This window comes from Gavia stellata, chromosome 3, assembly GCF_030936135.1.
Source record: "Gavia stellata isolate bGavSte3 chromosome 3, bGavSte3.hap2, whole genome shotgun sequence".
Taxonomy (NCBI): domain Eukaryota; kingdom Metazoa; phylum Chordata; class Aves; order Gaviiformes; family Gaviidae; genus Gavia; species Gavia stellata.
Window position 1 is genome coordinate 51,871,671 of NC_082596.1, and position 26,316 is coordinate 51,897,986.

The 26,316-nt window shown below is 38.7% G+C and overlaps 1 protein-coding gene across 1 annotated transcript in view; it reads right to left on the reverse strand.

Annotated features, from left to right (window-relative positions):
• Positions 1 to 9,216: 9,216 nt before the first annotated feature.
• LAMA3 (laminin subunit alpha 3) overlaps positions 9,217 to 26,316 on the reverse strand; it is a 124,733-nt gene continuing 107,633 nt past the window's right edge. Inside the window, exons 56-76 of the mRNA XM_059815873.1 lie at positions 25,904 to 26,046; positions 24,676 to 24,852; positions 23,332 to 23,483; positions 23,071 to 23,233; positions 22,451 to 22,584; positions 21,789 to 21,939; positions 20,888 to 21,007; positions 19,839 to 19,963; positions 19,365 to 19,485; positions 18,071 to 18,211; positions 17,158 to 17,288; positions 16,168 to 16,299; positions 14,377 to 14,521; positions 13,926 to 14,077; positions 13,324 to 13,513; positions 12,881 to 13,021; positions 11,894 to 12,053; positions 11,629 to 11,756; positions 10,011 to 10,104; positions 9,546 to 9,665; positions 9,217 to 9,362 (exon numbers count right to left, since the gene is read on the reverse strand). Of these exons, the coding sequence (XP_059671856.1) occupies positions 9,217 to 9,362; positions 9,546 to 9,665; positions 10,011 to 10,104; positions 11,629 to 11,756; positions 11,894 to 12,053; positions 12,881 to 13,021; positions 13,324 to 13,513; positions 13,926 to 14,077; positions 14,377 to 14,521; positions 16,168 to 16,299; positions 17,158 to 17,288; positions 18,071 to 18,211; positions 19,365 to 19,485; positions 19,839 to 19,963; positions 20,888 to 21,007; positions 21,789 to 21,939; positions 22,451 to 22,584; positions 23,071 to 23,233; positions 23,332 to 23,483; positions 24,676 to 24,852; positions 25,904 to 26,046 (2,966 nt within the window). The remainder of the gene's footprint in view (positions 9,363 to 9,545; positions 9,666 to 10,010; positions 10,105 to 11,628; positions 11,757 to 11,893; positions 12,054 to 12,880; positions 13,022 to 13,323; positions 13,514 to 13,925; positions 14,078 to 14,376; positions 14,522 to 16,167; positions 16,300 to 17,157; positions 17,289 to 18,070; positions 18,212 to 19,364; positions 19,486 to 19,838; positions 19,964 to 20,887; positions 21,008 to 21,788; positions 21,940 to 22,450; positions 22,585 to 23,070; positions 23,234 to 23,331; positions 23,484 to 24,675; positions 24,853 to 25,903; positions 26,047 to 26,316) is intronic.

Sequence of the window (26,316 nt, forward strand, 5' to 3'; positions counted from 1 at the left end):
CACGATGAGTCACAGCATCATAATATGGAGATGCCAGGAGCTAACCACACTATGTTTGGGTAACAATACTGAAAAGGATGAGTGACAAAAGCATTTATAATGACAGATTTTCCCTGTAATTGGAAGCAGGAGATAATTCCCTGTGGCTTGTTCCTTTCTTCACTGAGGCCTGCTGACAACACTGCACAATGGTATTTGTATAGCTAGGTTGTAAGGCAGTCTAATTATTCCTGAGGACTAAAGTATAATCAACCACTGCATCCATCTTCAGGGAATTAGTTCAGTGGGTTTCTTGCTCGGAGCCCGGAGCTAGGTTGGCGGCTGCCATGTTCTCTTATGGCATGTGTTTAAGATGGTGTGTGGGTGTGTTTTTGTTTGGAGATAACAAAACCCCTCCATCGATTATAGAGGGAGAGCCTAGAGTCGATATCCAGTTTTGTACAACTGAAGCTGTGAGATGAGTAACCATACTACTCCACAAATGCTGTGGGTCTTACTGAAGTCAGGTAGGTGTTACATAGCAAGTATCAGTGCTGCTAGCCAGTTTCATATGCACACAAGTCTGGCTAGCCATTCCGTTTGCTTAAAATCAAGTAGGTCCACATATTTTTTAACTTTCTGTGCGTCCCAAATGAAAAATAATGAGTTCACCTACCCTAATAGTAAAAGCCATAACATTTTTGTCTGGATTTGGTGTTGGAATGTGTTCCCATAAGCACAGCTATGCCTGAAATGTAGACGCATGTGACAGTGTTACAGTACTTGTTGGTGCCAGCCAGGGTTGTTTTGTGCATTGCTGTTACAGGACATTCACAAAAAACCTGCATTAGTATTCCCCACTGAAACACAGGAGACTTTATTTTACCTATACGAAAAGCAAACTTGTTTTCAAACAGGTCTCTAGGCCTTAATAAGTTTCTGAAAGGTGCGGTTATATTTTCAAATGAGTACTTGAAGCAAATGCTTTCTGCAATTTGTGTGACTTTGTTACAGCTGAGAATGCCTACATACTATTAACACACGCAAATAAATGCAGTGGAAATGTTGCAAATTATACCCGAGAACGTTACTTCAAACATACGCGGGAATTCTCCAGCAGAGATCATTATGGAGGTATGAGCCTCTTAACCTCAGCAAAAACCTCGATCAAGCAGCTCAGTTATACATAAGCAAATGCAAAGCACCACATGGAATACTCACTGTTGTCCAGATTGTGAAGCCATTCCATTGAATCTAATTGGTGCTCGAGGCATGGTGGTCCCTTTGATCACACTCCAGCCCTTTCTTCTCCAACTTGCACCTGCTCTTGCTGAAGCCTGCCTTAATACTACACTACATTTTAGCATACAGATAAATTAAAAGATACAATGCCAGAGGCTGAAATTTAGGAATATGCAATGCAGGCTTTGGTTTTCACCAAACTAGAAATTTGTTGTGCTTTGTAAATGACACTAAACTGTGTCTCTTGGTTGCAGCCCTGAGCAACTTCTGTTTTACCTGTCTAGAAAATTTGACTCTATTACAGGAGAAATGAGGACACCTATTCTAGGTGACAAAATGCTACATATGGCTTCATTGGCAGAGGACTCTCTACAACTGACAAGACAGGCATAGGATATAGGTATTTACTTGACATGACAAGATTTTATAACACGCCTTTCATAGGCTTAGGGTGGAAACTGTAGGGCAAACGTGAACTTCTTTATAGCTGAACTTCTTTATAGCTGCAGGGAGTAGAGAAGCCAGTATTTGCCTTGGACAACTGCAGAGAGACAAGGGTCAGCCATAGAAAATATCAGCAGTCAGAAACGACTCTCTAGAGCTCAGTTTCCTCAAATCTGAGAGGAGGAGCTAGGAATGAAACCTGCTCATAGCCCCAGCTAAGCTGGGATGCAGACACGGTTATTTGGATTTGGGTCACTTGCATCATGTCTTGTACAGAAAGCAGTTTCTACTAGAAATTGATATATCAGAGGAAGTTCATCCTAGTCAAAGTTATATTGAAGGGTTTAAGCTCAGCTGTACAACTATCTTCACAAATAAAAAGGAGGACAGCGCTCAGTGCCTCTTAGATGCATTTGTGAGAGGACCCTCTGAGGGGAACAGAGAATAGGCAGGAAGGGGTGTGGAAAGCTATTATTTTATGACTAATTGCTGTTTGCAGCTGCAGATAGACACGTGCTTAATTATCTGCTATATGCATGCAAATTTGGTTTGCTGTCACTAGAGTCCAGATGTTCCCTTCCATTATACTAAGTACAACAAACAAAAGGAAAAGGGTCAGAGAGCAAAACAGAAGGGGCCAGGGGCGGCAGCTTCATGGTATTTTCTGTCCTGTCATATGCTAGTCCTGGGCTACCATTTTTCTGAACTCCCCAACACAGACAGAGATTTGTGAGTTCATAGGCTGAGCATGTGATCAGAGAGGAGGCAAAGACTGAGAAAAACTGTTCCCCCCTGCTCCCCTCCCAGAGCAATACTGGAGAAGGGGTGCAGGCAGGCACCCAGCCCCATAGCAGGCAGAGGCTGGGCTGCCAAGGGGGCTAGGGCACCCAGGAAGCCATTCAGGGCTGCAGGAGCTGCCCAGAAGCATAGCACTGAGTCTCAGGTTGGAAGGGAGCAGTGGCTGGGCTCCTTGACGCCACCATGTAGCCTGAAATTGTTCAATCAAGCTAACAGTCATCACAGTTTCTAACTAGCTTCTCTCCTGTAGACATTTCCCTTGGCGGGGGTAAATCCTCTCAGAGCAGTCTTAACGCTTACTTTTCCTTACGTACCTTTCCTTCTTCAACTATAAAGTCTTTTTCTTTCTATCCATCCTCTAGGCTCACATCTGTTCTTTAGGTAATTTTTTGTACCGACAGAAAAAATACAGTATTTTTTTCACAGGAAGTTAATTGAAACATTTTTTATTTTAACTCTTTATAGCAATGTGCTTTTCAGAAGATCTATACACTGTGTTCCCAACATTTGAAAGCAAGAGGCTACATAAACAAGACTAGATCCTTTTCTCCTATTAGCCCAAATCTGGGACCAATAGAGCTGTGTTGATGTATACCAATCATGCACCTGGCCTTCATTCTGTTTGATGGCATTCAGTGTCTCTTTGGAAGATTTAACCTATTCATTCCATTTTAATTAAATAACAATGATGATCATTAGTGGTTTTGTGGTGTCTGTTTTGAATTAAATTTGTTCTAAGTATATACATCATGTTGATTCATTTTATCTTTTGTGATAAATGCAATATACATAGATTCAGTGATCTTAAGTGGGTCAGCAGTGGGAACATTTCCTTCCTTTACCATGGCAATATCAAGATACAAAAATCTGACTAAATACAACTTACCAGTTCAAAATTTGGTCCTACTCTTCTGCATGCAGGGATAATGAAATTCCCAGAAGGGTTTTCTTTTCTTTGAGCCTGGTAAAGGCATAGTGGGATGACTGAAGTTACTTCTGATTTTGAGCAGCATGGGAAAGAGCTGAGCCCGGGCAGGCTCAGGAGTGGTGGTCTGAGACCATCCCCCAGCACTGCCTTCACTGCTGATAGTCATCAGGCAGAACGGTTTACCTGTGTGGTCTCCTTGCTTCCACCCCTATTGCTGATGCAAATACCCTTTGCGTTTGTGTAAAGTTTCCATTTATGTATATTTGCATAAAAAGTTGCATGCTTAGGTTTTCTGGAGACTGTGTCCTGCTCTTTATTACATAACAGATTTACTCTGCAATAACAATTCTCTATAAACCTTGGCAATATCTTAGAATATATTTTTTATAAACTGTGGGTAAGATTTTCTGCATGTTTCAATAAGGTGTGTGAGCCAAAGTCCTGTGAAGTGCTTAGATCTTTCCACTAAGCCACTGATCTTTGGATCACGCCTACGTGTTTTCTTGGAGAATTGCCCAGAGCGCCTTTAGCTTCTTTACTACTTAGCTTACTGTCCCCAGGGGTATGTCATTACCTTTTATTTAACTGAGTACAGCAAAGGGAAAGTTAGAACTTTATTACCTATTTGACACCTTGTTCTCAGGTAAATTTTATTAGTTGATACCCTTGCCTTAGCCAGAGGAATCGGTATCCAGGTATATTACTGACTCTCTAGGTTTGTAGCATCTGAACAGTAATTCTGATCAGAAAGTAACCAGAAGGATCTAAAATTAAGATTTATGGCAGGTGCTGTTACCTAACAATATAAATCCTCTATTAAGTAATATCTGATACTGATAGATTTTGGCTCATTATGTTATTAACACGTTAATTAAAACTGTGTCTGCAGGAGCTGGACACGGAGCCATTTGTTTCTGTATTCTTTAAAATTATTTTCTTCGTTATGCCTTCAGGCTTCAAAAACCAGATCTGAACAGTTCTTTCTGGACTGAAATTCTACCTATCTTCTTCCATATTAATTTATAATTTACTGACATTCCTATGAATGTAATTATTCATTCTTACCAGTGCATAGTCCTCCTGTGACAGGAATCTTAGACATAGGCTCCTGCACAATAGAGGAATCTGTTGCTGTTCCCAGTTTAAATATAACTGAGCAGAGACAAAAGATCGTGATACCAACTATCTGTCTTTTTATTCTGTGCAATAATGCAGCAGTGCTCAATCTTCATCAACGAGCGGGTGGCATCTTAACAAAGAAACTGCGTCTCGTGGAACATTTCACACATGCTTCACATTCGGAAAAACCTGTAGGAAACACAGTAATTGGCTGAGGTGCAATGTAACGATAGGAGTGTGTTTAAAAAAATCGTATCTATTTTGAATGCTATCATCAGCTGAAACCAGGAGACACAGTGTGATATGAACAACAGGTCATAGTTTGGTTTCATTGCTGCAGAGGGTCCCCAAAATTGACAGAAAGAACACAAAGACTTACTGGTTATTTTGCTTGCAGTTCTTTATACTCAGAGGATGCTTCATTGCAGCTCTGGCAATGACCAGCCTCCTGCAGTTTTGAGATGTCTGGGCCAGCTGCACAAGGGAGGTTTATGCTTGTGCCTTGCAGTCTTAACGCCTGCAGTGAAGCTATAACATTGTATTATGGCACTATCCCCTTTAACGTATAGTAGTTCCTTTTGCCAGGGACATCCATTTAATGTATTTTTAGAAAATACAGACAGATTTACAGAAGACTGGACCATTGTGCCCTAAATTTCCTTACATCATTGGAAAAAGATGCAGAAATTTTTTGTTAAGTGAGGAAACGACAAAGAGGCAAAAAGCATGGCAAGAGTTCATTATAAAACCATAAAGCATTTATGGTGTTTTCAGTAAAACCACATTTTCCAGGCTATTTTATGAGGAGCAGAAAGGAAGCAAAGGGGAGAAAAAAACCCAAATAATTCACAGAGGACTGCAGAAGAGGCAAAGCTACTATCAAGAGCAAGGGATAAAATGAAATGGCTCACAGGTGACTCCAAAAAGTGGTTACAAAACCAGAGAAAGCTAACTCACCCAATTCATTTTGCTGCTGACAGAAGTGAAAGGTTGATGGCTCTGGGTTTTACATGATAGCTTTACAGTAACAAAAGCACAGACCTTGAAGCTCAGATACAGGAAGACTGGTAAGAAGTTTAACTTGGAAGTTTTTGTTTTAAGAAACTTAAGTTACAGTATCATTTATAAGCAGTGAAAAAGAAAAATGGTTTTCTTGTATATATATGCTTTTTTCTATAGTGAATGTATATTTCTTTCTACAGTGCCCTGTGATCTATTTCATTTTATTTGCCTGCAGTTCTCAGTGTTAGGCTTCCTAACCGTCTTTCAGCTCCCACTAATCTGGCTGTGTTTTGTAGTTATAATAAATGGAACTCACGGATCTTGGCGTTGTCCACCTCAGATAACATGATCCTATTAAATCTAATCCAAAATAACTGGAGGAGAACCCTTTGGCCTTGATACTTGTATGAGCAAGAGAGATTTGGTGCTAGCAATACCAATGTGGTTTAGTCTGGAGAGGAAATCTTCTGCTCTCATGTAATTGATTTGGGATTCAGATGAGCCATTAGGGCAATCTAAACACACTGTTAAAGAGCGTGGGTTTTTTAGCCATGCCCTCTCAGTGTATTGAACACTATATTAGATCCTTTTTCATTAAACTTTTCAAAACTTTCCTCAGAAGCTTGAATTTCAAGAGGTACAAACAATATAGCAAAATCTTGCCATTAGACATTAACATATGCATTTCTTTGTTTATTAATTACTTCTAATTTTGAGGTGAATGAAGCAAAATGCAAGCTGCAATACCTTTGCACCTTTGAACACAAGCAATGAGTAATAATGCAGGCTTAGAAAGGATGACTGGAGCTGAGAGTTTTCTACCATTGAAAATATTAGTATTACTTAAAGGCTTGACTAGCAAATAGTAAAGATGACTAGCGAATACAAAATGACAGGGAAAGCCTCTCCTGTGGGAGTTACGTACTTTTGTTCTAACACAGAAATTGATAGATATGGGGGGCCACCTGAAATGCTATAGACAAAGGAGGTAAATAATCCATGGAAGTTACTGTCAAATGGCAACACTAGGATGATGAAAGCCTTGGAAATAGTACTTATAACAATAAAAAACCCCATGGCACGGTGTTTACCCAAGGCTCACATTGCTATTTATTCACATAACATTTCATCTGACTAAAAGATTTAGTCACTTCTGGTCTGCTCTGAAATGTATTGGGGGAATTGTTTACTGTGACTTTAACAAAGATCTTTTCTGGTGAACCTGAAGAGAAGGAATCTTTACAATTGAAATTATGTCTACCATTCATGACTTGAAATGCTTGAAAATTCAGGTTCTTGTTTTCCAGATGATGTTTGCCATGTGAGAAAATGGCTCTTCAGGATTAAAAAGCTTTTTACTAAGTGTTTATTAGCCTGATACAGGTTTATCTATGTTAAGGTATAACACGTGAAACTCTAATTGGCTTTTATTGATTGTCCCAACAATGTGTGACAGCCTGACTCAGTGGAAGCAATACAACTGAAGAAACTGGGGGAAAAAGCCCAACAACCAAGAACCTTAAAAACCAGACAGACTTTTCTACCTTTTTGTTATGCATTAGGATTGTACTGGGATTAATACTTACTAATCATTATAATTTACATTTACTGAAGTCTTTATACATTTTTCATTTCTTCTTGTCAGCATTAAAACTACTTCTGATAAAATAAAATCAGATGGAAAGGAATTGAAATCCAAGACTGACTCCAGGTTGTGATGCAAAAATCTTTGTCATGTTTGCTTTTTCTGAGGGGGGAAGGGAAGAAAGAAAAGGCTTTCTTGTGACTAGGGAAAATCTGCTTCTGAGAGCAGTCTGGTGGGCATGAGATATGAAATGTTACTAGAGAATTGCTTGATAAAAAGTTTAACTGTCCTTCCTTTCTCCTTGTGGAAATTTTCAGTGCCAACTAAGGCCAGTAAATCAATTGAGTATTTCTACAGTTTTGGTCACCTGAATATTTGATAATCTACTTCAAAGGCAGGGTCCTTTACACGTAGAAAGGATTCAGTTGTTGCTATCTGAGAAGATGATTTCCAAACACCACCACCTCCAGGCTGATGGGTGTTTCTGTCCCACGTGGCAGGCAGTCATACAGGAGAAGCTGTTTCTGCAGAGCATCTCCAGAGAGAGGGCTCTGCCATTATATGCCAATCCTCTGCTCCCTCAGAGGCCTCAACCCTGGCATGCTTTCACTGCATCCCATTTGCTCCAAAACTCCTAGCTCTACAGCTAAAAAAGCTCTGCGTGGACATAGATTTGCCTGTAGCAGAGTTGCCATAAAAGAAAAAGCAACACAGGATTTGGTGTGAACAGCTTTCTAAAACTTTTGCCACCCTGCAAAGCTGCAAAGGACCTGCAAAACTGCAAATATTTGATAAGGGATTAATGACCAAAGCCATAAGGGCTATTGGTCTGGCATCTTCTATTAATCCAGCAAGCGCCTCATTCCAAACACACTGAGGACACGCTGCTGCCCCTTGAGCAAGAAGGCAGTGGAAGGTGGGAGCAAACATTGTATTAGGTGGGAAAGAGGGTTTGTTTGCATTGCTGTCTACTCCCACCTAGAACCAGCCTTAGAAAATGTTTAAATTTTGCAGAAGAGGGTTGGCATCAGGGAATTGGAAAAAAAAAAAGTAACTATCAAAATGCTGCTTCTGAATGATAGTGGAAGAAGAAGCTGTGTCAAGTCTATTCAGTCCAGCCCTGTATTCAGAGGAATAAAGCAACCTGGGTCCCCCGCCCTCCACCATGGGTCACTATCAGGTACAAAGTAAAGATTTGAATGTCAAAGAAAAATTTTGCTGGTTTAGTCCTGCAATTCATGCTACATAACTGTAGCAGGTGCAACAGTTGTTCCTAATATAACTTGTCTTCATTTAATCAGGAAAAAAAAAGCCTATGGAGGAGACTTCCTGGCTCTGAAGACTACAAGAAAAATTACTCTCTCTCTGAGGTTTTTATATAACCAAATTCTAATAAGCAGATGATGGACTTCTGCTTATTCAGGCAAGCCAGCTTCTTAAAGCTACAGAAATATTTGTATAAAGCAAGCAGGATTTAGCAGCCTGTAAAAAGCACAAAAAAGAAACACCAGGTTAAAATAACCAAACAAGAAAATGGATGGGTTTAAGAACATACTGCATTTATTTGGCCCCAGAATTCCTAGCATTGTAACAAACTCCCAGAGTTTCACTCCTTAAAGTGCTTCAAACTCCATTTATATTATTATTATGACTTTTAACATTAATGTACATTTCTGTATAAACATCAGTCCAAAGAGATTTATATTTTTATAAAATTCTTTATCTTAGTGGATCAAATTTGCTCTCAAGATGGCCAGCATTAAGGCAAATTTCCAAAATTAAGACACTGGAGTTACTCAAGTCTATGCTGTTGTGGGTGAGAGCAGAATTTGGCCCAGTAGGGTATATACAGTTATATTCTCTGCATATATTTCAAAAGGCACAATGGATTACCTTGGAAATCAATAACATTTTAAAGGGAGTTTACCAAAGCAAATACTTTCAGTTTTCTTTGGCACAGTCCACATCCAGAGGATGCATTTGCTCACCAGCTGTTCTGAATAACCAGCCTGATGACAGTGACATGGTGATCAGCAAAAGGGGAACCCACGTTGCATGAATTCACACAGTACTTCAGCAGACCCAACCTGATGTGTGTACAAGTACCTTAACAGCGAAGTTACTTTGTCGGGCACCCGTGCAAACTCACTACACCATGAACCTCTGAAATTCTCCTGCTGGAGACATGTTTGTCATTGATATTAATGTTCCGAAGACAGCCAAAAAATGGATCTTTAACTGGAAGCCACAGTATGTCCAAATGTGCTGCAAAACACAAGGTAGAAAGATCAAGTTAATAAAATGAGAATGATTTTAAAGAACATTAATTACTGCAAGGCTTTCAAAAGAGGGGGAATGATATAGAACTACATGCATGAATGGGACCTTTGTTTTGGAAAGGAAAAAAAGCCAGTAGACACATTAAAAAATAAGAAGCAATAATACTACCTGGAATTTTGCCAAAGTAGAGTGGCTGATGAACATGTCTAGGAGGAGAGGGTGGAAGTCCAGTGGTATAGTTACTCTGTGTGCCCACCTCTAGCTGCACTGTATTCTCCTTCTGAGAGACTACAAAGAAGCAGGAAAATGAGTAGTCTTTCTCAACCCTGTTAAAGAATCAACTAGATATGGCACTATTTTTAAATAGCATCTGTCTTGAAATATAACTTGTAGGAAAAATAGATTTTATTTTAATTCAAAGTCAGATTGACACAACTAGGTACTCTGGGGCTAAATACAGCCCCAAAACCCTGTCTTATGTAAAGCCTTGAATTAACACAAGACACTTACATTGTTCTAAAGAGTATTCTCAAAATAAACAGAAGTGAAATGATTAATAAAAATCTGGAGCTGCAATGCTCTGTGCCCACTGTCCTTTCAAAGTTTCAGAAGAACTGGTATGATACAGCGTACCTGCAACAGTATGCCACTGTCCGTTAGACAGAGGTTGCTTAGGTGTGACTGATGTCTGGAATTCTCCAGCACCACTATTTCCAGCAGCAATGACCTGTAAAAACGTTATCTTTTAAGTTACTGTGGCAAAGAAAAGAGCAACAGAAAAATACAGTACTTTAAGTAATTTACTGTACTTGTGATGACTGGGTTTCACTTAGTTTTAAGAGTCACAGTCATTGTATACATATTTCAGAAATTATCCTCTCCAAGACAAAAGTAAATTTCCCTAATAGAATCCCAGGAGAGGATATTTGACAAATTTTACAAGCATAAATGCATACCTTTGTCTCTCCCCCTCAATCTTACAAAACTGTGTTAATTCTTTTGACATAGTCTCTCTGAGACAAGGGCTTTCCTACTAGGCCTTCCTTTTCTTTCCCAAAGCAGTCAGCTACAGGCTTGGCATCTCCTGAGAGAATCTCTGCAATATATTTCTCTTGCCTTTCACACAATTTTGGACTACTCGCAGTTCACTCATGAAGCTTGCAGCCTGACTATTTACGATGACATTTTGAACAAGCACGTGCTTGTGCTTTCTCACATCTTGCTTCTCATTCTTTGTGAGTGCATATTTTTTTTTTCAACATCTTTCTTTCAAACTCTCTTTTGGTGTGATGGTTACCACAAACTTGGTAATGGTCAGGTAACTGATATGCTGAGTCCACTTCCTATCAGGCTGATTGATGGTGTCCCATTGACCTTTTATTCCTTCCTGTTGCATTCTGTCCACACTGGCAGCCAGCATGAATCCAAGTTACTGCTGAAAAACGTGGTCAATCTTGCCCTTCAGGAGTCCCCAGCTGTTGATGCCCCTGCTTCCATGTGCTATTTGTGTCTTGAACCAGATCAGTGATCTGGGGGAAACTAACTGATGACAAAAAGATAAGTAATAAAAGCAAGTTCCCTAATCTGGGAAGAGAAGAGCAAAGCTGAGCTGTCTGAAGTTAGGCAGACTCATGCTGGTTTAAACTGTGCCATGAGACAGCAGGTTGTGTGGAGCACTGACATCTTTCTATCTGATGTCTCTCCAGCAGCAACCACAATAGTTTTGTAGTCCAGGACTCGCATTCTGAAGCTGTTACATTATGAAAAAGCAACAATGATAATAATCACCACCATGACACATCCATCTACTGGGGGAGAAGGTGCTAACACAAAGCAAGACTGCTCAAGTTCTGTAACGGACGTGGTTATGGAGCTGCATCAGTACAGCCACATGATGACTGATGTAGGAGTGGGAATAAGACACGGAGTTCTGTAGCCTCTGGCCAAAACCCCGGTGGGTTTTTACAAAGACTCAGAAGCCTGAGAAAATGAAGACTGTGCCTTACTGCTGACCACTGTGAAGAAAGCATGTGCAAGCTAGTGTGCACACAATGGAAGCTGCTAATGTAAGCACAGAGACAGGTTAAATGCTCAATTTTCCATACGATGGTTTTAAACAACTCTGAGGAAGTTGTTTTAACGTTATACCTATAGACAAATGTTGTAACATGTAAGTCCAGAGTTCAAGGTCAGAATTCCCCCTGCTGAATGAAGGCAATACAGCTGGAATGGAAACACAGCCTCTACTTACCTTTCCTCCTTCCATGTAAATAGTCAAGTAGTTGTCTTGCTTGCTTCCAGCATGGAGGAGTATACCTGTTGAAGTCCTTGGTCGAATGGTAAATACAATCCTAAAATCCAAGGCCATCAGCAAATTACCTGTGGAGAATTAAACAGTGTGTAGAGGAATGATCATAGGAGAATATAATTGGAAAACCACGTAAAAAATAAAAAAAATCTTTATACATACACACTTAAGACATAATTCCATATACCATAATCTCTACACAGCTTACCAATGGTGATATATCCTCCTTTATTAAAGAAATAAATCCCTGTGTCCATGGGTACATCCAGACATGGAAGTATGCCATTTTTTTGTTGAGGTTCATTCATGACTTTTCCATTCAGCTTAAAATTCCTCAGGCAACCCTTGAAACTGTTCATGGGTATATTCTGAAAGCATATTTCAAAACATGAATACTAAAGCATGATGGCAATTTCTTTAGTAAGAATACCAATTAATTCTTTTATACTGTTGGGCTGTAGAAAGCAACTGGCACTACAGACACCTAAAACCCATCTCTGATGCAGTGAAAAGGTATTCCAAAATTTTAAAAAAGAGCATAAAACATGAAAGTAACAGTTGATTTTGAGTTAACATTACTCCTGCTTGCAGAACAGGTGCTTCCCAAAGATGTGTCAAAAAGACAACTCAACAGGAGTTGTGAAATCTCAAGTACACCCTTCCCTTCCTAAGAGGCTGTTTATTTAAATCTGATTTTATAAAATGTGCTGCATCATTAATTGTCCTATTTTTAAAGTAATAGGAACCACACATATTTCAGATTAAAATCCAGTTCTACATTCATAATTCTTTAATGAATGGATAAGCCCATGGTAGAAGGATTCCTTTGCTTCTGTACAGATTATCGCTTAGTCCACTGAGGTAAATATTTTGCGGGAAGAGGGTATTCCTGGAAAAACAAATATGACTTCAGTCTTTTCTATTTTCTAAATAATAGAAATGAAAACAGTACATGGTTGTCATCAGTGTCTCAGCAACACACGTTGAAAATATGGGTCCAGCTGAGAGCTGTGTGAACAGGTGAGGAAGAAGATCTGTAATGAACAACTGCAAATGCCAGTCACAGATGGTGCTCAATCAGTGCTTGGAAATATTCCCCAAACCTTTTCAACATGGAAATCCTGCATATTAACACTTTCACATGTAATTAGTGCAGCATGGGGAGTGTGTGGGGGTGGATGTGTCAATTATTTACCTGTCTTTTCAGTGATGGCAGCCCTCCCACATAGATCGGTGGCTTAATGCTGATGGCAGAATTTGTTGCTAATCTTCCATGCTGGGCTCTTAGACCATCAACAATAAGGTGAACATTCTTCCCATCTGTGCTGAAGACCACCTTTGCAGGGTGCAAACATAATAGAATGAAAAACCCCAAGGCCAATGAAAGCCACTGGCTATTTTTTTTCTTTAACTTAAACACCGTATTGTTGAAATATTTAAACTGAATATAACATGCTGGGACCATCAGTCTCTATAAGCTCTCTCATAACAGAGACCTGTTAACCACATGAACTTTCAGGCATAGGAATTAACTTCAGATGACCAAAATCGAATTTCTAATACCTTAAAAATTCAATAGACTGTGCCTGCTGAATGCTAGTTGTGGTTTCACCACAGTTCCTGTGCCATGCTACTTACAGTGTGCCATTGCCCATCATTGTATTTAATACTGGTTTTGATTTTGATTCGTTTTCTGCCAGAGCCAAGTGAAAAGACAAAATGTCCTTTTGAAATGTGGAGAGCCATATAAGAGTCCTCAGACCTTTCCTCCATGAAAACTATTAATCCTCTTGATGATCGAGTCCGTACATCTACAGAAAAATGTAACCTGTAGTAGAAAGTAAGCATATTCAAATATAGGTCTATTTTGTTAGTTGTTGTATTCTTTCTGTTCTCCAGAAAAAAAGCCAGTGAAACTCCATTTGTGAAATGCAGAATAGCTTTTGGGTGGAATCATGGTGTTCTACATCTCCTGCATTTCTGAATGTGAATGAAAGTTGACATATTCAGGCTTAGGACTTGGCATCAATATGCACTGTAATTGTCCACCACATCCAAGTCAATCTACTCAGTTTAGGTAAATGTTAGCAAAGAGAAAAAAATGCCTGAACCTTTAGAACCATTCTTCTGTTATGCCCCAAGACATAAGCAAGAAGAAAATCCTAGCTCTTAGCACCCAAAGATTCAAGCAGCTTTGACAATTCAAGTATTAGGAGAAGAACAGAGAACATTTGTATTACCTGTCCGTAGATGATGGGGGAGAAAACATGTAGGATATGAAACTGTTGGGGGTGTTTCCAAGGAGATACGCTTCACTGCTGACATTTAACTGAGTTGGTAAAGTGTGGTTTTGCACATTAGCGGCTTTCAAATAATCAAGGTATTTTTCATTCTGTACCTGTAAGACAGAATTGAAACGTTCACTATGCATGAACATGAAAAAAAACAATTCAATCTAGACATTTAAGAGTTCCCACCTGAGGCAGTCAACAGCCTTTTCTAAAGGACAGAAAAGCTGTTGTCATTCTGGACAGGTATGGGTTTAGCATGGAACTTCAACACAGAAAGAACCTGCTTCAGGTGTGAGATGGAAGGAAAATAACATCTGAATCTCAGTTCTACAAACCATGGCTGTGCAGGCAAAGCCTTGGCATCAATATGGAGCGAAGATGACAGTAAAAATAAGCATACCTTGAGCATCTTAAGCCTGAGAGGTTTTTTAAATTCTTTCAGCAGTAGTGGTTCAAGGTTCTCGTATTTGCGGCAAGCTCCAAGGGACACACCAGTCTTTGCAGTATAATTAACGAGATCTTGAACCTCAGGGAGCTGACCTGCCCTAGAGTGATGAAAGCAGTAAGCGCTGTGACACAGCATTCCTTTTCGTTAGCGTAATCAACAACATATTGTAAAACTGTGTTCTGTACAAAATAGATTTCCCAGTGACCTGATGTTAAAAGCACCGATTTTTATTTTTCAATGAAAAATGTAGGTTCAATGCTGTAAAAAGTATTCCTATTTGTCCTGGTTCTGCCCATTTCTTTTTGGCTATGGAAAAAGCTCTGATGTTTTGTTCTCATCTCTTCTAAACAAAGTATTTTTTCCTAAAAGCTATCTATTTTAAAAAATAAATATTGTAATTGAAAAAAGGGGAAAACAATGACAGCAGCCTTGATTGAATAAGATTTCTGGATCAGACTACAAAACTTTGCTGGTTATTTATGCATAACCAGTGGCAGATCAAGAAAAAATGGCAATATCAGGTCCTGCTAACTCAATGATTAACTCTCTCCTTAAATAAGATGTTCTAATGAGATTTGTCAAGGGGCAAAGCCCATTGCAACTTAATATGTAGCTTTAGTATTACAGCCAAACTGTCAGAAAGACTGCCAGAACCAATTCCTTGTGTGCATAAAAACTAATATTAAGTAATACTATCATTTTGTTAAGTTGTACACAGCATCTCTAATCAGTAAATTACAAAACACTTTACAACTAGAAAAAGCAATGAAGTACCTTGCCTGTGTTTTTCTTACGAGAAGAGTGGTAGAGTTGGGAGCAGAACCTGTACTACTTCGATTCTGGTCCAGTTCTCCATTCATGTGATCAAACTAGCTGCAATATTAATTCTCCATCTATTTTTGTACTAAAAGCAATTTTCCAAATTTGTTTTCTGATGGGGAGGTTAATATACAGGTCACTTCATTGTCTTGCAGTGCTTTAAATGAAGATACAATTTGAGCAACCTGACCTAACGAAAGATGTCCTTGTCCATGGCAGGCGGTTGGACTAGATGATCTTTAAAGGTCCCTTCCAACCCAAACCATTCTGTGATTCTATGATGATCACAAAATATACTATTTTTTGTAAACTCTACACAGGTATAAATAGTCATCAAAACTTAGCTAGAACAAAGCCTCACTGGAACATCACTTGTGAATCAAGGAATACTTTTCTTTAAAGAACATATCTATGCATAATTTTTCTCCTAAATTTTGCCTGTAAGATGTCTCTATAACCAGACAAACACATATGAAAAAAGAGGCAACATAAATCAGGCACCTGATTTCTATACATATGCTTTTATTTGTTCGTGTAACTGTTTTGGTTCTGCCAGTAAGCTTTGCTCTTTTCATTACCTGTCTCCCTGTGTAGCTCTAATGATACAGTCTAGCAGATCTTTTTGGATGCCTTGTTGGGACACTTCCAATTCGCTATGTTGAGTTCATTCCTTGATTAAAAGACTACTAAACAGGTATGACTCAGACTAAAATTCCATTACATCTAAACAGCAGATTTAATTACAACTTGATACCATGTGTAATCTGCCTGGATAAAAGAATATCTGGGGACAGCAAAGTTACGTATTCATGAAGGCTTCATGCATGTAGAGGAAAAACAATTTAGCAAAAAGTGATTTTAATATGATTAAAGAAGGAAAACAGTCCCAAGTGCATGAAACTAAATTCTTTCTAGGCCAAATACCTTTCTATAAAGATGTTTGAGATGCAGCCTTCAAAATTATCTCCACCAAATTTTATAGGTTCAAATAATGCCCGTGCTCTTGGAGAGTCAACTGATGCTAATGACGACTCATCATCAACCAGCAGATGTACTCTGAAACAGTGAGTAAAAATAAGTATGAAATCTAAAGAAATGGTAATAAACCTAAATGAAATATATATATTAAAAAAGAACCATTTGACAGATGTGTTTTCTTGTTACATTTTAATTATGCTAGAGCTTCATTAGCTTACTTCTGGGATTTTTTCAGTATGTGCTCATTGACTGCTATGAAACTGCTCTGCTTTTCAGTAGTAGATATTGAACACAAGTTGAAGCTAGTACTTCAGTCCTACAGTGAAATCCTGGTGCAATTAATGAAAAAACTCTCATTGACAGCTATGGGACAGGATTTCATCCTTTGTGTCAAAATGGTGCACTTGACAAGTTAGCAACAGCTAGTCCAGATAATATTAAGTTATAATTACCCAAAGTTATAGCAAGTCATTCAGAACTTTCCACTTTAACTAACACTCATGTCATTTTATGTGTTCCACAGAAATCAATACGATTTAGGAGCTTTTCAGTAAATTGTCTCTTCTGATATCTACATAACAGATCATTACTGAAAAAACAGACACAATATTAGCTTCTTCCCAGGGCCTTTAACCACCTATGTTAGATAGGTGACATATGTAAAGGCTATGGAAAGGGGAAGAGCTCCAAAGCTCCAGCTTGACAAGCAGTCAAAACTCACACAATCTATAAAAGACATGCATAGTGAGGTACAGCTGAAACATCACAGGTACCGACGTGCACATTCATAGACCAAAATGTCCTTTTACTTCATTATTTCAGTATCCTTTGCTAGCAGAGGCCATATTTAGCTGTGTACCCAAAGAACAAGTCACACAAAATTATGATCTTTCTCCAACCACAACATAAAAGAATGAGATAATGAACTGGACTCACGTGTTGTCTGTTTTTATTACTGTCACATAATGCATTGACCCATCTTCATATTTCTTTTTCAGTTTGATTTCCTTCTCTCCCATCTTTGCAGTTACAAAGCCAGGTCTCAGAAAGATGGTAAGAGTATTAGGCTATAAAAGAATCCCACAGAACGATTGGGTAAATGCAAGTGCCCTTAGTTCTCCTTGATATTGCCATTAATACAGTTCTCAGTGGTCTCTTGTAGGAAAGAAATTTTCTTACACTAAAACTGTATTTCTCAGTCACCTAGTACCAGACATTATGCCCAGTTCTGCATGATTAGCATAGTTCCTGTTTTAAAATACCTCTGCACTCTGAATGCCAAACAGTTATTTAAAATATTTCTTTAAATTATTTTTACAAAAAGGAGAGGATTCAGTTCTCCACTTCTCAAATGCCTGGTGTGCACTCACTTCTTAAGTCCTCCAGCCAGCAAGAATGGGGTTCTGCTTGAACCTTCATGCTTTCTGAGGGAACATAGCCAAAATCAACCCCTTTCCTCTGCATGTTTGATCATGGTAACGTTTCTGCATGGGCAGAATGCCAGTTTTTCCTGAGAAAATTTCCAGCAAACTGTATTAAGCAACAGTTATCTTACTGGAATGGTGGTGTTACGGTGCATGAGCTACTCTGCAGAAGGCTCAAGTTCAAAGCTCAGTTACTCACTGAACTACTTGTTGGTTGAGTGAAGAAATTGCCAGGATGAGTTTGTCCTATGACATGCAAGGCGCCATGCTCAAAAGATTATTGTAATAGCCATTTCTTGCCTTAAAATACAGGAATCTACGTAAGACTTATGATACACACTGATGCCAAACTGACAGTCACGAACAGACATAACTGAGCCAGAAATAAAACCAATCACAAATTCTAAGTTGAACATGTTTCATACCCATAGATTGTAATTTAAGAGCGTTCCAGTCGATGCCATGGTCTGAAAGCCAAAGCCAACTTGGAAATCCTTGGGAAATGGGAAACCCACCACACTCAGGCTCAGTGTTCCCTTCTTGGAGAAAGCTGCAGATCTGACGAGCTGAAAGAGAGATAATAATGCTTTCAGTGATTTTCCTTTTATTCAGAAGAAATGGCAACATTGGACAACAACTGCCCTACTCAACATAATTCCGACCAGCTCCAGTCAAAACCAAGCACAAGGCAAACTGCAAGTACAATTATTTCAGTACGGAACACACCGACTGAATTGGTTTCACCAGCATTAACTATGATCTGAGAAACTCTAAAGGGAGATGAGGCTTGCTGAGTATAATGAGCTGTTCGTCTCTAGCTACACTTTGCATTGACATGATGGCTTTGAAAATTTTCACATTTGGGGACACAAAAGTGAGCAGCTGGAGGCATGGTTTGCAAGTACGGAGCTGTGCAGATGAGCTACTAGCTGAAGCTGTGTGAGTCATAGGACAGTCATGGGCCTTTTTGAACAAAACATGTTTTAATACATGACAAGATACGGACAGACAATGAAGGTCAGATACTCTGCATAGGTTTAGATGCCACAAAGGGAAAGCAAATGAGCACAAACTTTCAGTGCAATGCCATAGTAAAAGGGGCAAATGGGGTCATGCACTGTGTAAGTAGCAGTAAGTAGAAGCAGAAGGGCAATTTTCATCTCTCCATGCAGCATTGGTTAAGACAACACTGAAAAGTCACATTGTCCCATTTTAAAAAGAATGTAGCAAAACTCAAGGGTGCACAGAAAATAATTATAAAACAATCAGATGAGTGGAGCAATAGCCTTACAATGAGAAACTTTGGTGGATGTAAAGCCTGCTTAGCTATTTTCAAAAAAAAGGTTGAGAGGTCATTTAATTAGGAAGCATGAGCACCTTGGTGAGAGGAAAGATCCTGAGTAGCATTAGGTAAACTAAGTATTCTGGCCTAATCAATGACAGCAACTGGAAGCCAACAAGTTTACATAGTAAATATGAATTCTTAATTGTACACAGTATTAATTAAGAGGGTGGACTATGTGCTGGAGCAAGCTATCACAGTAGGGGTGGAGTCTCCTTTCTTCCATATCTTCATACCAAGCCCAGGGTATTTTTATTACCATCACCTGTTAACCAAATATAATTTTTGACTTAAGTAAAACATAATGGTCCAGGATTTACAGACAAACCAGAGCCTGTGAACTCTAGCAGAAGTTTTTAAGGAACTTCGTTAGTTACCTTCCAGTCATCTGAACATTTCTTGCTGACACCAACAGTCTCGTCAAAAATAACAGAGGCAGTGTTAGGGTTTTTCACATTCTTCATGCAGCCCCGGAATGGAGGTGTGGATATATTAAAGCTGGTTTCAGGGAGTGGAAGGAAAAAGAGTTCAGTAGGTTGGTATTTCAAAGCACACACCAGTATAGTAGCCTGTAAATGCTGACAATATTAAGAAATAGAAAAACAGAACAAAAGCAGTCTTTGTTGCACACACATACTTCACGCTGATCAAACCCAGTCTTCAGGATACAGTCCAACAAAGATCCCACCATTAGCCAAAAATCACAGATTATGATCATGTATTATACACTGGTTATTTTCAAATCACATAAGATACCCGATACAGAGTGTGAAAGAAATTGCCTAAGGAAAGAGTTTAGATGGAGTTTCCATACAAAGCCTGTGTATTACAGTCTTCTTATAGTTACTCACCGTTCCCGTAGAGAAGGTGGAATTCCACCTAGATAGTATTTAGTGAAAAGGAAGACATTTATGTTGGCTTTAATATCAGGACTGACATGAACAGTTTTCTTACTTCGGGCAAGCAGCAAATTAATCTGAAATAGGTGAATAATGAGAATTACTTCACTTAGCAGAAGCAAAAATCATTTAGCAGGTTAAAAGTACTCCCACAGAGCAGGACACAATGGGTTTTTTTTTCCCCTCCTCTTGTTTACTAGTGCATTAAATCCAGAATAACTGCAGTAGTTCAAGGTACTTTGCAAAATTTGGGCATTTAGCCAAAGAAAATGCCTAAGGAAAATGCTTTATCCAAATACAAGGTGAGGTTTTATTTTCCTCAGGAAGATGCTTGCCTAAAAATACACCTCATCTAACATTCAGATATTGTCTTCTATTTGCAGTTGAAGATTCAGGAGCTGCTGCCTGATACAAAGACCAGGTCAGTCAGCGGGCTGGAGGTAACTTGACCCAGTACGGCATAAAGACTCATTCCAGAAGACCCTGTGACCTACGCTGTTTAGTTGGAGATGTAGTAAGGGGAAAAGGAAGAATGAATCAACATGGCCATCAAAGGTTTTAACAATGTCTTTTACGATTTCACTCTAGTAGTGCTACAAAACAGCCAGACTGCAGCTAAGTAGACAATCAACAACAAAAAGACAACAAAAAAGTAATGTCTGTAAAGATCAGCCTGGCCTGAAGAAATAAACCCCTAGGCAGTAAAAACACTAATCTAAGTATTAAAATAATGTTAATAATTGCAATGTACACAGCTTTCTCTAAATAAAGCAATGCTCTGTCAAAGAGTTTTTTCTTTGGTGGTTTTTCTCTTAAAACTGAGCTTAATTCACAGGAAAGCACAACAGAAGAAAGATTATTGTTCACATGTAATCCCCAACAGCTTGATCCCCTCAACACAAAAGGAAAACTTCACAACTAAACTTTACAACAAGATGTTTAGTTTCAGCTAATGTGTATCTCTACAAATAAAGATCACTTAATTGTTTAAAATTACATACTTGTTTATATGATCCATCATTTACAGTTGCATTGTTTTCTATTTCTTTTGGAGGTTCAGAGCCAACTTTGTATCTAAAAACTCTGTGACCATCTTTAATGAGCACACTGATGAACTGATCCTGCAGTAAAAAAAAAAAAAAACACCAACACAATTAAACTGCCAACATTTCATATATATTTCACTGTGATGTGAATAATTTTAAAGAAGCTTTTGGGGGGAAAGATAACACAAAGCAGACTAAAACTTAAAATAATCAACCAGAATTACTTTAAAATGTTATAAACAGATGTGCTATCAGCTCCAGATGTATTCTCCAAATCTCTAGATGACATTTTGTCATTTCAAGATGTCTACTGACTATTATTAGATAAGTAGCATCACTGCTGTTTTGAGCACCTTTACAGGTATAAGTCACCATGTCACTTCCTAAATTCTTCCTTACTCTGTTACCACCCATATCTAGATTTGGGAAGAGTGCACTTCTACTTGTGGAGAATTTCAGTATTTCAAAATTGGTTTGATTCAAATTGTATCCTCCCTGCCCACCCCCAGTTCTGAATTCTCTGCATGGCCTAATGGAGGAGCTACTTGGAATGATTTTTTTGTCAGCCTTGACAAAGTGAGTATTCAACAGCCATTATAGAATCATAGAATATCTCAAGTTGGAAGGGACCCATAAGGATCATCGAGTGCAACTCCCTGCTCGTCGCAGGACTACCTAAAACTAAACATATGACATTAAACATACAGCAGAATCCACTGATCTGCCACACAAACAAAAATAACACTTTCAAGACATTTCCTTACGGTTATTACTAAATCTAACACGTTCTCGAGTAAGCGAAGTTTTTAAAAATGTTCTTGGACCACAAAACAGACAGAAGCATTCCACAAATTACCCCATTTGCTGCAAAAAACACAATGCCTTCATCTGCAGTAGTCTCAATTGTCTGCTCGTAGCGTACTTGGCTGTGGGTGTTTGGTTCTTTCAATGTGACACTGGCATAACCAGTGCCTTCAAAATAGCTTTGGTCAGTCTCTTCTTTATACCTGTAAAAATTCAATGTCACAGATGTGAATCTATGAAAGCAAAAACTATTACTGCATGGTCTTACTGTCATTATAACTTTAAAAAAGCTGAAGTTAAAGCATTTGGTACAGAGCCACTAATAGGGCCAAATTCTGGTCTAACCCAAGTAAAGAGAAAACCTTCCACTGGCTTCTATTGGAGTCACATATGATCTTTAGAGAGGAAATCATCAGTGACTGACTTTTTTGCACTTAATTTAATATTTAATTTATAAAGGAGCTGAATACATTAGTCCACGAATTGTGTCTGGGTATTATAACATTTAAATTGTTTGCCAGTAGACTGAGATTGCCATAGATGTGAATTGTGCCAACACTGGAGATTTTCTCTAAGAAATGTAGAATGGCCAAGAGTTAGAAAAAATCACCAGTTTAGCCACAGTGGTTATTCTTCTGGATGTGAAAAGACAAGAATTCATAATGATAAAATCACAGAAATGTGAAAAACACGTCTGTGTTTATATCATCATACCTTCTGCAGGGTTGCACTTCAGTGGTATTGAGATTAAATGTCCTCTTGAAGTTGTAAAGGCTGATAATATGCTCGTTTAGGTTGTCTAATTCAATGCAGCCTTCATAATGAGGATAGTCTAGCTTACGTGGAGGCTGCAAAATAGTGGTATCAAAAACATTCTGTCAACATCAGCTGACAAAATTTTACATTGACTTGTAACTGCTAGGACTTACTGCAAATACTAATAAGACACAGAATATGACATTTTAAATATAATAAAATTATTACATCTTTGTATATAATATCCAAACTGTCTGATACCACCCCAGGAGTACTGCAGCACAATTTAAAATGGAGTCATGTGGATGGATTGGGAATAGTACTTAGCAGAGCTGGACAGGTTTCATGCTGTCCTCGGCAAATGAAATACCATCATGCTCCCTTCTTTGAGTTCTAGCATACTATAAGCCAGGCAGCGTCTGTAAGAAGTAGCATCTGCTTGCATCCCCTCTATTCCTACTGACATGGATAAACTTTTACACAGCTTTTGGAAGACTGCTAGTTCCAATCTTTACTTGTAAGAACAACAGAATGATTAACACAGAAATCTCTTTAGAAGACTAAGCAACTCTTTTTACCCTAAAATCTGGTGGATATCCTCCAACATAAAAGACAACAGTGCTGGGATCAAGATTTAGGAGAATGTCATTGCCTCCACTGCTTGCAGTCAAAGGGCTTTCATACTCTGGAGAAGTTGATGTTGCTGCCTTGATGTAATTCAGCTTTACATGCTGGTAAATCCTAAAACCAAAACAGACAGGCAAAATATCACATCACACTAATAAAAGATGTTCTTAACAGGTTTTGGGAAAAACTGTTGTGCACTGTGGATCTTATACCTTTCAAACTTAACTTGATCCATAACTGCTTCCTCAGTTTCACTTTGAGTCACAAATGGCTGCACATCTATTTCTACATCACCATCTCCCAGGTTATAGACACAAGTGAGGTGACCATCTTTCACAGCCATACCAATATAGTCCTTGGAAGCCTAAGAATAGCAAAGCAAATAATCATTAATAAATGATTAATGTTAATGAAGGCAAAATACAGCAGCACTTCCTCAGAGACATCATCATACTGTGCATGAGTCATAAGAAGTCTACCCACCTAATGTTGAGAATTGTTATTAAGTTTATCAGTTCTGGGAAGCAAAAACTGTAATCTTACATGTTGCACTGATTGAACGAATAATGTGTTGCACTGATTCAGTGAATATAGTTATAAATTAATTGAAGAGTCATGTGTGGCTTTTTATTTTTATAACAATAGTAGCTAAAATAATTTTCACATTTGTAACATCTCCCAGCTAAAGCCATGAAAACATGACACCTTTACTAAAAATTAGACTCAACATCTGTGAAATAAAAAAGATGCTTGGAATAACACTCAGTCAAGGACGATGGTTCCTACTGAGGTGACTGGGAAGCAGTAATTTTCCCAAACAATTCACATTTTATTTCTCCAACATACCATATTTCACAAATAACAATAAAAATGCTTTCAACAGATATCCTGGCCAGATATTCAGGGGATAAAAAGCTAAAATCCAGTGTAGAACAACTACCTTTAAAAAGCTTTTTGTGTATGCATACGAATCACTACAGATACAGCTGCTGTCAGATAACAAGGCTTAAAAATACATAGTTAGGAACTGCATGCAGGAAATTTTTAAAATGTTTGATGGTGCTTAAGCAAGCCTGAATGCACAAGCAGGTCCATACTATTCTGCATATTCAGAAGAGAAAGAAATGAAGGGCTGAGGGACTGAATTTTAAAACTGAAATGATAACTTTTTTTTAATCCACAGAGAAACTCACAGAGACTTATATTGTGCTAAGAGTCAAAGCTCTGAGGCAGGAGTTGGGCTGAGTTTGTGCTGACTGCTGCAGAACCTGACACTTCTGACAAGACTGTATGACAGTATCCATGACTGAGAAGTAACTTTCAAAGGAGTAAAACAGCAAAGCATCAAAGGGCAAAGCAGTCAGTCACCCAAAAAGTTACTTTGCCAGTGGAGGAATGAACCATTCACAAAACACTTCTGGCACCACATAATGGCAATTATAAAGAAATGGGCCAACAGTAGCTATAAACTTCAGTCAAAATAAATCATCTCCCATCTGTTTCTCAAAGCGTGTTTTCTGTTCTAAAAATGAGATTAAATCTCAAAATATACCTACATCTTTATTACCCAGGTACAGTACAAACTTATTTGATGCCCTCTGGGGGGTGTCTAATCTTGTCTGAGGTCTTTGGAGAAAGAAAGAAAGTGAAGTATAGCCTTTCAGATCTTCAAGGTTGCTTGGAGGTCGAACCTCTACACCAGAGCTGCCATTGAACCTCATAGGAATAGCAACCTGTTAAGAAAACCAAAATTCAGTACATTATAATTATCTATTGCTACTACTCCTACTTAATTTCACTGTTGTGTTTAATTGCAAAGTAATCTATTAGATATCCTAGTCATGTTACAGCCATCAATTACTACAGATTTGGACTCTGATCCTACCAAACAGTGTAATTAGGAAACAGACTGGATAATACAGTATTCTGTATTATCAATACTTAACACAGCACTTTTTTACTCCAGACATCAATTAATCAACCCTTACCACGCCCCTGTCAAGTAATTGTTACCTTCAATACAGAGACAGGAAAGGATGTGCCCTGCAGCTCTGAAGAGCAAGCCTCTGAATTATTTAAATGTCTACATACACATCCTGATGCTTCACTTAGCTAGACTTGACTATCTGTTGAAAATTATAATGCATCCCTAATATTAATAAAGACACATCCTATTACAGCTATTTACACCATGGTCACAGATTCCTCTTACTCCTTGTAACTATAGGTTATTTGTGATGACCTCGAGAATGCTTCTCAGGGACCTGAGACCACGCTACCCCTTCAGCAACCACAGCAGTTGCTTAAATGGAGAAAGGGCAGTCTAATAAGAAGATGCTAGTAGCCGACTCCTAAGATCTTGGGGCAGCTGCATGAGAGCAGAGGGCTACCACAACTTCTTTGGCAGTGTCAGCATTCAGCTGGCCATGGTGGAGAGCCCTGCCTCTAAGCTGCACAGCCAACTCTACCCCTGCTGCCAAAGCCAGCACAACGTACTTTGGAAGGCAAGAGGCTATTGTACAAATAAGTATTGTGGACATGCCCTGGAAAAAAGCCCTACAGGAGGAGGATGGAGAAGGATGCTACTGCATCCACTAATTTTTACGTACAAATTATTATGCTTCCCATTGTCAGTTACTTTAAGTGCTGGGTGGTGCTGTTGAATTAAATTTATGTCTGGTCTTTCACACACATTCTAACAAAATGATTTAGAAAGAGGAACAAAAGTACTGCTGTGTGTCCAAACCACTGAGGTCAAGCACGATTGCAATGTTCAGGACAGACCTTATTTGCAGCATCTCTTGCCTGCTGAATCAGCTCTCTTATGCGATTTACGTTCTCAGAGATGTTGCTTATTGGCATCAGCTGTTGGTTGATAGTCTCAATCTTGCTGAACAGATCTGGAAGTTTGTTTGTCAATTTTTTTACTGCAATGAAAGAAAAAAAATCATTGCTGATAGAAAGGAGGAGGAAAACAGATGCAAGAAATACGGTATCACTACACAATTATCAGAAAAGCAGTGAGCAGGGTAATGACAGCACTGTTTTCATTAGTCCTACAATATTAGGAAGCCCTCACAGAAACTAGCAGTTTATACAGAGGTTATAGTATTCCTGGAATTTGAGGCCAAAGGTATTTGCAGAAGCAGACAGAATCAGCATGTCCAAAAACGTATTAGATAAATTCAGGTCCAGAA